Here is an 11,298-nt window from a genome sequence, read left to right as displayed (position 1 = left end):
ACCTGGGACTCAGCGTGTGGCGGGTGCACGCGGGTGGATGAACGGAGGCACTGAAGTGAATGGAGTTGGGGGTGGACTGGAAACATCCCCAAACAGCACAGACTGTGGCCAGCGGGAGCTGGGGGGCGGGAGGGGGGAGAGAAGAGTCCTAAGGCGCAGGCGCAGTCGGGGCCCCAGTCCCGTTCCCTCCTCCTCTTCGTGCCTCTTTCTCCGCCCCGCTCCCCACCAAACACACTCGCACACAGGCTCTCAAGGTGTTCTCCTCACAGCGGAAGATGGCGACAGACTGAGGGGGCATGGCCAGCGGGAACCAGGGGCCGTGCCGCTTGGCGGCCACCTCAGCGGTTCGAACGAGAGGCGGAAGCAAGAAGCGCTCTAAGTAAAGCCCAGCGTCCGCGTCCGCGTCTGCGTCCGCGTCCGGCGCCTGTGGCGCTGCTGGGAGCCAGGTGGCCCGCCGGAGCCGGAACTCCGAGAGCAGCCTGTGAGCAGCCAGAGCAGAGCCGGCCCAGGACCGGCACCGGCGAACGGCCAGAGCGAGAGCGAATCCCGAAGGGCCGGGCAGCGGGCCGACCGGCGGGCCTAGGAGGGCGCGAGAGAGGCAGGGAGCGGAGCGGATCAGCGCGGGCGGACGGGCGGGAGCAGAGCAGCGCGGGGAGAGCGAGCGGAGCGAAACGCGGCGACTGGGCCCGCACGGCGGCGCTGAGGGGCGCAGAGGTGCGCCGAGCCCAGCCGAGACGGCCAGAGCGGAGTGTGAGGAGGGCTGCCGCCGGCCCCGAGTGGAGTGTCACGGAGCAGAAGGCAGCTGAGGGGCCCGACACTATGAAGAGCGCGGCGCTGCCGCCGCAGCCGCCACCGCCTCAGTGCCCCGCACCGCCCCCCGCCGGGACGCCAGGCAGCGCCTAGCGGGCCGGGCGGCCGCGCCCGGGCTACAAGCGAGGGAGCGCGGGAGGGGCGCGGGGACGACACAAGAGCGCTCCGCGACTCCGGCCTGAGTGGGGCCCCGGGCCGGCCGGCCTGCCTCACCATGCAGCCCCCGAGGTAGAACCTGGACGGCGCCGAGGAACGCGGAGCGGCGGGCAGTCCGCTCGCTCGCCCGAGACGGCCGTCCGGCCTCGTGCCTGCCTGCTTTCTCCAGCCCGGACCCCCCTGAAATATGTTCAGGGGCGCTTGGATGTGGCCCGGAAAAGACGCCGCCGCGCTGACTATCTGCTGCTGCTGCTGCTGCTGCTGGGCTCCCAGGCCGAGCGACAAACCTTGCGCCGATTCCGAGCGGGCGCAGCGATGGCGACTATCCCTGGCGTCCCTGCTCTTCTTCACCGTGCTGCTCGCTGACCATCTGTGGCTGTGCGCGGGGGCCCGGCCCCGGGCCAGGGAGCTGAGCAGCGCCATGCGGCCACCCTGGGGGACCAACCGTGAGCGGCAGCCAGTCCCTCCTCGTGCGGTGCTGCCACTGCTGCCGCCGCCCGGCGAGCCCAGTGCGCCCCCAGGCACCTGCGGTCCCCGATACAGCAACCTGACCAAAGCCGCCCCCTCCGCTGGTCCCGGGTTGGACTGCAGCGGCATCCCAGAGCCCACGGGGCTGGACGCAGCTTGCACCAAATTTCAATCTTTGCAGAGATTTTTCGAACCGACTACCCCAGCCCCACCTCTGCGGCCCCCTGACTCCCCTTCCCGTGCTCCGGCCGAGTTCCCCTCCGCCCAAAAAAACTTGCTCAAAGGCCACTTTCGGAACTTCACTCTCTCCTTTTGCGACACCTACACGGTCTGGGACTTGCTGCTGGGCATGGACCGCCCCGACAGCCTGGACTGCAGCCTGGACACCCTGCTGGGGGACCTGCTGGCCATAGTGGCCAGCCCGGGCTCCGGGGCCTGGGAGGTGTGTAGCAACTGTATCGAGGCGTACCAGCGGCTTGACCGACATGCTCAGGAAAAATATGACGAGTTCGACCTCGTGCTGCATAAATACTTACAGGCGGAAGAGTACTCAATTCGGTCCTGCACAAAAGGCTGTAAGGTAGGGACTGGCATCCGTGGCCATGAGGTGGGAGCAGTGGGGGTGGGCCGAGAAAAAAAAAAAGGAGGTCTCCCCCTCTGCCCACCACACCTCCTCCCAATACCCCTACCTTTCAAGCTCTGCTTTGGAACCCGCCCTGGAGGAGCCTCAGGGATTCAGGTCAGGTCACCACCTGGCCAACTTCTATTAATTCCAGGTTTGGGCAAGGTCTGACTGGGGCCTCCTGGCGCCCCGCCCCGCTTGAGGAGGGAGGGGTCTTGGGGCCCTTGTCTGGCAAAGGGGTGGAAGAGGGATCTGGCCTCCATCTTCAGCCATAGGTACCCTCTTTCCTGGGCTGGAATTGAAAGTCTTGGGAGTGGCTGGTGCGGGGGGGGGGAAGGCCAAAGGTGGAAAGAAGAATATTTGGCAACCTAGCCCTCATCCTTTGGGCCCTGGGAATGGGCTAGAGGAGGGGTACCCCTGCTGGTGGGGCACAACACACTGTTGACCTTATGTGACCTGAGGTGGCCTGTCAGAACCTAGGTAGGCGGAGCCTGTCTTCTCCCAAGGAGAATCTCCTTGCCAACTCCTCTTCCCTGACAAAAGGAGCTGGAAACAGCACAACGACTTGTGGGAGGGACACTGAAGGTTGGTGCATTACCAAGCTCCCAGTGCTTTCCCAGCGCCCTGGGGTGGCAGAGGGGGGACAGCTGGCTTTCTGGCTTATGGGAACAGGAATCCAGAGGAGAGGCGACGCTGCTGCAGAATGGGCCTGCCTAGGGCAGAGCTGAGTTGAGAAACTTCTTGACCCTCAGCAGGGTAGTTCTGGGCAGTAGGTGTATGGGGGCTGGAAACATTGGTGACATCATGCTACTGCTTTGTTGGCTCAACCTGGCCAGGTGGTCTGCCTTTGGGAGGAAAGAGAACAGCAAGGTCAAAGGGTCAAGTTATAAGGAGATAGGGTGGGGTGGTTGCCTCACCCATCCTCAAGCAAGGACTGGGGGGAGTGGGAGAGAGACTGGGAGCTGTAAAGGGAGATGGTTGCCTCTTAGTCTAGCTTGTCTCCTACCAAGGCTTTAGAGAGGGTCAGAAAGTGCCCCTTTCCATCCAATGTGACCCCTGTGGACTTCAGTAGGATTCTATGCTCTTGGTGGGCTCCTTCTATGGTTGGGTAGGAAAGGGGTAGCTCCTTGCTTCTGACTTCACTTTCTCATTCTCCTTTTCCGTTTTCTCGTAACCTACCTATCTTTCTCCCGCCTCCCTCAGCCTCAGCTGACTCACTGTCTCACTCACACTACCAAATGAGATATTTCATTTCTTAAAGGTGTACACACATACACACACACACACACACACACACACACAGTCATACACCACCACCACTACCCCAGGCAAAGTCACACAGATATAGAGAGTTTGTCACACCAAACAGTGCCATAGAAGCAGACACCCACATGTACATCTCCCCACCATGTTAGAAACACAAAGGCAGAAGTCCTATCACATGAAGGACACATTTTGTCATAAAGAGATAGAGACATACATATACTCAGTGGGAATAGATGGATATGATCTAATAGTAGAAGGAATATAGAATGTGTGTCTTTTGTGGCCCTCAATTCAACCCCGTGGCCCCAACCTTTCCTTTTCTTCAATCACCAGGATGAATGAGAGACCATGCCACAACTTTCTCATGGGTTATCCCCATGTTATAGTTAGCTTCAAGCTGTGTCTGATCCCACAGTATATAATAATCACTCATGTTGATTATTTTTACCAGGCAGTTTGGTATAGGAGAAAGACCACTGATCTCCAGGATTTAGGCCTTATCAGCCTCTACCACTTGTTAACAGAGTGACCTTAGGCATGTCACTTCACTTTAAGCTTTCATTTGCTCAGTTGTAAAACAGGGATAATCCTTGCTCTGCCCACATTCTGAGTCTTTTGTGTGAGATTCAAGTAGGAAGAGAGGTAGCTGATCGTATTTTAAAATAATAATATAACATCCAACATCGTTCTCCCATATATTATGAGATCACAAGTGCCCAAGGAGACTGGTAATACCAGCACCATTATCCCCATTTCACAGATGAGGAAACTGAGGTGCAGGGGGATCAAGCAGCTTGCCCTAAGGTTTCTCAGCTAATGAGCAGGAGTGCCAGGCCTCCAACTCACATGCTCTGTTGCTAAGCCCATGTTTTTTCCAGTGTCTCCCATCAAGTTCCCAATGGCCAGGGTGCTCCCTCCTCTGCTATTTCTCCTTGTCTGTCGCTGTTGCTCTCCCTCTCTCGCTCTCCCTCTCAAGCGAACTCTGCCTGCTCTCTTGCTGCCTGCTGTGCCAGGAGGGCAGTGCCAGCTCTATAGCTTTCTTCCTGTCTTTCCCACCCCTTTCCAATGCTCTCTCCCTCAACTGAGGCCTAGACCTAAAGGGCTCTTGATTCTGGCTGTATTATGGGCACTCCTTTTTCCTGCAGCCCCTTTCTCTTCACCTTATCACACCACTTATATCCCAGGCCTTTTCTGCCGATCCCTGATCCTACCCCCAGGCTCCAAGCCTACCTGTTCAGCTCTTACCCCAAATGGGATCCCTTGGAGATGATGACCATCCTTAAAGCTTCTCCGGGGTAGAGGGCCCACAGCCCCAGGCCAGGATGAGGAGGCTTCCTCTACTTCTGGAAGCCAAGTCTGAACCTGCTTCAGGGCCAGGTGACCCCCATCCCTGGGACCCTGACTTAAGTGTCTCAGTCAGATCTTTCCTGGGAAGCCCCCAGAAAGCCTCTTCTCTCCCTTTGCAATGTCTGCCCCTATTTTGGGCCCCACAGGGCCCCACAAATCATACCTGTCCTCACTGCTGCTGCTTGTGACACCTCCCAATTTAGTACCAGTTGCAACATTCCTTAATGTGAGACTTACTTCCTCTCACACAGCAGGGCTATGTTAACTGAGGCAGGCCATGCCTATCTCCACCCTGGCCTCTCCCAATCCCAGGGGCCATGCTCCACCCCCTAATCTCCTTATGCACACCCAAAACACTTACCTCTCCATCTCCTTGGCCCTTCTGGCCCTGCCTAGGGTTACTGGACAGCCACCTCACTTCCCACAGCTCTCCATCCTCCCAGCCCTGCCATGCCCCTGCCTGGTTCTGATTGCCTCTTCCCCCACCTCTGTCCTTCCCTTCTCTCATTCAGGGGTTGAGGGGAGTGGTGGAGATAGGAAAAATCTCTGGCTTCTTCTGTCATAGCTCTGATCCAAGAGGGGAAACTCAAGAGAAGGATAGTTCTCAGCTTTCTTACCAGTCATTTGATGACAACAGTAAAGGTTAGTGCCAAGGAAGGATGTGATAGTTCTACTCTGTTCTGAACTGGCCCAAACCCACCTGGAAGACCATGTGTTTGGTTCTGGGTCATACACTGAGCAGGTCTAGAGGAGGCTGGAACCCATGTTCTCCTGGACAAAGTTGAAGAAGCTGTTTCACCTGGAGAAGAGGACACTCAGAAGGCTGTGGTTTCTGCTTTCAAACCTCTGAAGAATTGCCATGGTGCAAAAGAAGAGGCATGTCCCACTTAGCCCCAGGGGCACTTCGTAGTTAGAAAGTCCTGGGTTCAGACCCTGCTCTTTCATTTATTATCTATGTGACCTTGAGCTAGGGACTTTTTTCCTCAAAGCCTCACTTTTCTCATCTGTAAAATGAATCTCAACCCTGTGAGGTCATTATTAATGAGAAGTCCACAATGGTACCTAGGCACAGCAGAGTTACTCAGTTAACAGGTATTTTTTCTTCAAAGAGGGACCAGACTGTGTTAGGGGGAGGTGAGCTCCTATTCTCTAGGAAATGTCTAGCCTAATTCAGTCAGACCCCTGGAAGAAATGCTGTGGAAATAACTCTAATTCCAGATGATGGAGATAGTTGGACTAAGTGACCTCTGAGGTCTGTTTCAGCCGAGTTAAGGCCCATGAGCTGAGCCTGCTCCATGAACACCAGCACTGAATGGGAAGGGGCAGGAAGCCTAACACCCACACACACAGTAGGGAGGGTCTGCCAGATCCAGTGCCTTGCCTTCTGTCCATACCCTTTGGGGCCCTGCTCTTCCTCCACTCTGGCTGGCAGCTGTTTCTGCCTCACTGCCTTCCTCTCTTCTCTGATGTGCCACAGCTTTCCTGCCAAGCAGGACTTCTGGGCTAACGCTGGTGCTGAGAGCAGGGGGCTCAGGGTGCTGGGCAAAGAGCAGGCGTCCCAAGTTGGCCAGTGGTCCCTCTTGTCACCCAAGCTCACAGGAGGGGACTAGTACCCACAGTAAGCCTCCCCAACCCAGGGTTCTTGTGGGCAGAGAAGGTGCCCTGGTCCCTGTTTGGGGGTGGAGGAAGGGGGCGGCAGTCAAGAAGCTGCCTCCTGGGGACCATGGCAAAGCCTCCTGTGGGGAGGGCCCTCCAGATTCACAGAAGCCTACTGCCCAGGAATTTGAGCCTTGGGTTTTCTAGAAGGTGCAAGGACAGAAAAGAAGCAATGTTTATAGCTCAGACAAGGATACAGTGGGTCAAACAAGGGACTGGGAAAGTGGCCCCATGCTACCCATGCCTCTCCAGGCATCTGACCCAATCCTGACCCCCCACTATTACCCCTCATATTTCTCTTAAATTTTCACCCACACTCAATACCTCCCATCCACATACCAGTGACCCCACAACCTTCCTAATCTTCTACTCAAAGATCACCCTAGACAAGCATGTCAAACTTGTGGCCAGCGGGGCACATGCCTCGTTTAAATCCAAACCACATCCCACATCTCAGTCTCTAGTCCTTACCCCTACACCTACACTCCTCCTACCCCCACTCTTCACAATTGTTATTCCTTCCATCCCCCATCCCTGCCCTTTCCCATTTCCCCTCCCTCTCCACTCCTTTCATCTCCCACCTCTTCCTCACACCCATCCCAACCTTACCACAAGCCCTTACCCCCAACTTTCCTGGCACTGCACCTCTTTCCCTTGACACCTACATGCCTCCTTACCCCTGGCATCCCTCATATCCCACTCACGCTTAACCTCCCTTTCCCCATCCCTCCTCCTGCCCCCCTTTCATCCTCTGGTCCCCTCTCTTCCTGTCCCTTTTATCCCTCCTCCCTCTCTCTCTGCTTTTTTCTTCCCTCCCTTCTCTCTTCCCCACTTAGGGCAGACATACATGCATGCATACACGTACACTTAGCCACATAGACTCACACAGACATGCAGTCTTCTTCATTGCCACTTACCATCCTTCCCACAGGCTGGTTCTTAACTACTATAGTCACCATAGCAATGGGAACTTCCGAGAAGGATACCTGGTATCTTCTGGAGGTGCGGGTAGGGGGATTAAAAGGAGGAAGGGAGCCTAGCAGCCTCCCACCCAATCTCATGGCCTGGCTGGAAGTCTACTGAACACAGTGGGGGTAGGGAGTGAGGAAAGGGAAGACAGTGGGTGGGGGTGAGATTAAAGGAGGGTCAGGGATCTCCAAACTCATCATGAGTGTGAGAGAGTGCATTATAAGCCATACAGGGATCTAGACTAATATGGGCTTTGTACTCTGATGCTGACCTGGGAGATCTCTGGGGAACAGGCATGTAATGAATGAATATTCCTATGGTTATGCAGACCAGTGTATGTGCAGATGGCCAGGGACACTGGACTAGACTTTTCTTTGTGGGCATAAGAGGGGGTTCAGAAAAGCCTGAATTTTGGACACCTTGAGCCAGGCAGGTTGTTAGAAGAGAGAGCGAGGGAACCAGGTAAGCTGAAGCTGGCCCTGGAAAGGGAAGTAGTTATTATGGAGTGATATAATCCATTCCAGGGCTGCTTGAGTGGATTCTGGAGAAAGGAGCTGGAATCTAAACCACAAGTCTCTGGGCCAGAAGGCTGGGTAGGCTGGCACCAGAGAAGAAGGGAGTAAGAAAAGGGAAGGGGGAAAGGAAACAGCAAGCTTTTGACCCACAATGTGCCTAGGAGATGCCAGGGCCTTTGCATGTGTCCATGAACTCATTTTATTCTGACAATGGTCCTATAATTATCCCCATGTTGCAAGTGAGGAAGCTGAAGCTCAGTGAGGAAACGTGACCTACCCAGGCCACATAGCTAAAAGGTGGGAAGACTGGGATACACAACCAGGTCTGTCTGTTCTTTCCCCAGTGCACACATGTATAAAAATGTTAATAATCTCCTCCAACTGTCCAAGGCAATCAATGCCCGGCTGGCTCCTGAAAGACTGGGGCAAAAAGCTGAACTGTCGGCAGGTGCCGTCCGGCAGGGCATTTTGATAGCTTGTAGGGGGCCCCTGGAGCATTTCAGACAGAGAATGGGGACCCACCAATATCCTCTTTGTTCAATACCCTAGTCTCATGTCTTTGAGACCCAGTGCCAATCACCAGTATCCTTCTAGGATGGTGATGGAGGAAGGCATGAGGAAGGGGAATATTTACTACCTCTTTTTTTCTGCAGACTCTGCAAATGAGATAGGAGAAGCTGGGCTCCTCTTCCCTAGAGAGAAGGTATCTGTTATAGTCTCAGCCTCAATCTGCTAGAAGGATCAACTGGGGCAGGAGAAACGAAGGTCCCCTAGGCAGGCCTAGTGCAAGCCTGAGCCACGTCCACCTGCTGGGTGGGAGAGCTGAAAGAGGAAAGAGTGACACTTGTCACCCCACAGCCTGATTAGGCCTGGCCTGGGCTTTGGGCACCTAGTTCCCATGCCAGGGTTTAAGTGAGCCCTGGTCTTGGATGGCTATGCTTCTCTTGGGGGTAAAAGGAAGTACCAACTCACCAAGTTTTGCCTGGAGAGGGACATGTGGTAGTGGTAGAGGTACCATTATTTCCTGTCTTTTTGTTTGGTTTTCAGAAGATAGTATGGCCATCTGGCTGGTTTGTGAAAGGTGAACCTGTCTGCTTAGTATTGAACTCAACTAAAATTTCCATGTTAATCCTTCAGAATTATTATAGTCTCAGAGTCTTTTTTATAATAAAAAAAGGTCTTTGAGAAACTTTGGAAAATAGAAGTACAACTGAAAAAAGGTCGCAGCAACACTCTTAATGTTATAGTGTATTATGTCTTTTGTGGCACATATGAAAGATACAGAGATATAGATATATAATATTTTTAGTTTTTTATTGTGGTAAAATATACATATAAAATTTACCACTTTAACAACTCTTTTTTTTTCTTTTAACTCCTTTAGTTGATCTCTTACCCCACTACCTCCTGCCCCCCAACCCTCCCCGGCCTTCCCGCTGCAGTTTGACAATCTGTTTGAGGCAGCTCTGCCTCTGTATCTATTATTGTTCAAAAGTTTATAATGGTCTCTATTGTCCATGAATGAGTGAGATCATGTGGTATTTTTCCTTTATTGACTGGCTTATTTCACTTAGCATAATGCTCTCCAGTTCCATCCATGACGTTGCAAATGGTAAGAGTTCCTTCCTTTTTACAGCAGCATAGTATTCCATCGTGTAGATGTACCACAGTTTTCTAATCCATTCATCTACTGATGGGCACTTAGGCTGTTTCCAGATCTTAGCTATGGTGAGTTGTGCTGCTATGAACATAGGGGTGCATATATCCTTTCTGATTGGTGTTTCTGGTTTCTTGGGATATATTCCTAAAAGTGGGATCACTGGGTCAAATGGGAGTTCCATTTTTAGTTTGTTGAGGAAACTCCATACTGTCTTCCATAGTGGCTGCACCAGTCTGCATTCCCACCAGCAGTGCACAAGTGTTCCTTTTTCTCCACATCCTCTCCAGCACTTGTCGTTTGTTGATTTGTTGATGATAGCCAGTCTGACAGGTGTGAGATGGTACCTCATTGCTGTTTTGATTTGCATCTCTCGGATGATTAGTGACTTTGAGCATGTTTTCATATGTCTCTTGGCTTTCTGAATGTCCTCTTTTGAAAGGTGTCTATTTAGGTCCTTTGCCCATTTTTTGATTGGATTGTTTATCTTCCTTTTGTTAAGTTGTATGAGTTCCCTATAAATTTTGGAGATTAGGCCCTTATCAGATATGTCATTGGCAAATATGTTTTCCCACATAGTGGGTTTTCTCGTTGTTTTGTTGATGGTTTCTTTTGCTTTGCAGAAGCTTTTTATTTTGATGTAGTCCCATTTGTTCATTTTTTCTTTAGTTTCAAGTGCCCTAGGAACTGTATCAGTGAAGAAATTGCTTCGGCATATGTCTGAGATTTTCTTGCCTTTGGATTCTTCTAGAATTTTTATGGTATCCTGTCGTACATTTAAGTCCTTTATCCATTTTGAGTTTATTTTTGTGTATGGTGTAAGTTTGTGGTCTAGTTTCATTTTCTTGCATATATCTGTCCAATTTTCCCAACACCATTTATTGAAGAGACTATCTTGGCTCCATTGTATGTTCTTGCCTCCTTTGTCAAATATTAATTGAGCATATTGGTTCGGGCCGATTTCTGGGCTCTCTATTCTATTCCATTGATCTATATGCCTATTCTTGTGCCAGTACCAGGCACTTTTGAGAACAGTGGCTTTGTAATACAACTTGATATCTGGTATTGAGATCCCACCTACTTTGTTCTTTTTCAGGATTGCTGCAGCTATTCGGGGTCTTTTTTTATTCCAGATGAATTTTTGGAAAGTTCGTTCTAGATCTCTGAAGTATGCTGTTGGTATTTTAATGGGAAGTGTGTTGAATTTATAGATTGCTTTGGGTAGTATGGGCATTTTAATGATGTTGATTCTACCAATACATGAACACGGTATGTTCTTCAATCTGTTTATGTCTTCCTCTATATCTTTTTTCAACGTCCTGTAGTTTTCTGAGTCGAGGTCTTTTACCTCTTTAGTTAAGTTTATTCCTAGGTAGCTTAATTTTTTTGGTGCAATGGTAAACGGGATTGTTTTTATAATCTCTCTTTCTGAAAGTTCACTATTGGTGTATAGAAATGCCTCAGATTTCTTGGGGTTAATTTTGTATCCTGCTACATTGCCAAATTCATGTATTAAGTCTAGTAGCTTTTTGATGGAATCTCTAGGGTTTTGTATGTATAATATCATGTCGTCTGCAAATAAGGACAGTTTTACTTCCTCTTTTCCAGTTTGGATGCCTTTTATTTCTTCTTCTTGCCGAATTGCAATGGCTAACACTTCCAGTACTATGTTGAACAGGAGTGGTGAGAGGGGGCATCCCTGTCTTGTTCCTGTTCTTAGGGGAAATGGTGTTAGTTTTTGTCCATTGAGTATGATGTTGGCTGTGGACCTGTCATATATGGCTTTTATTATGTTGAGGTATGATCCTTCTACTCCCACCTTGCTGAGAGTT

The 11,298-nt window shown here is 51.4% G+C and overlaps 1 protein-coding gene across 1 annotated transcript in view; it reads left to right on the top strand.

Annotated features, from left to right (window-relative positions):
• The first annotated feature begins 204 nt into the window (after window positions 1–204).
• Window positions 205–11,298, top strand: part of NALF2 (NALCN channel auxiliary factor 2) — a 34,629-nt gene continuing 23,535 nt past the window's right edge. The window contains exon 1 of the mRNA XM_059679636.1: window positions 205–2,014. Within this exon, the coding sequence (XP_059535619.1) occupies window positions 1,154–2,014 (861 nt within the window). The 5' untranslated portion in view covers window positions 205–1,153. The remainder of the gene's footprint in view (window positions 2,015–11,298) is intronic.

Source organism: Myotis daubentonii, chromosome X (assembly GCF_963259705.1).
Source record: "Myotis daubentonii chromosome X, mMyoDau2.1, whole genome shotgun sequence".
Classification (NCBI taxonomy): Eukaryota; Metazoa; Chordata; class Mammalia; order Chiroptera; family Vespertilionidae; genus Myotis; species Myotis daubentonii.
Note: the sequence above shows the minus strand (reverse complement) of the source record. Positions and strands in the feature narration are given on the sequence as shown.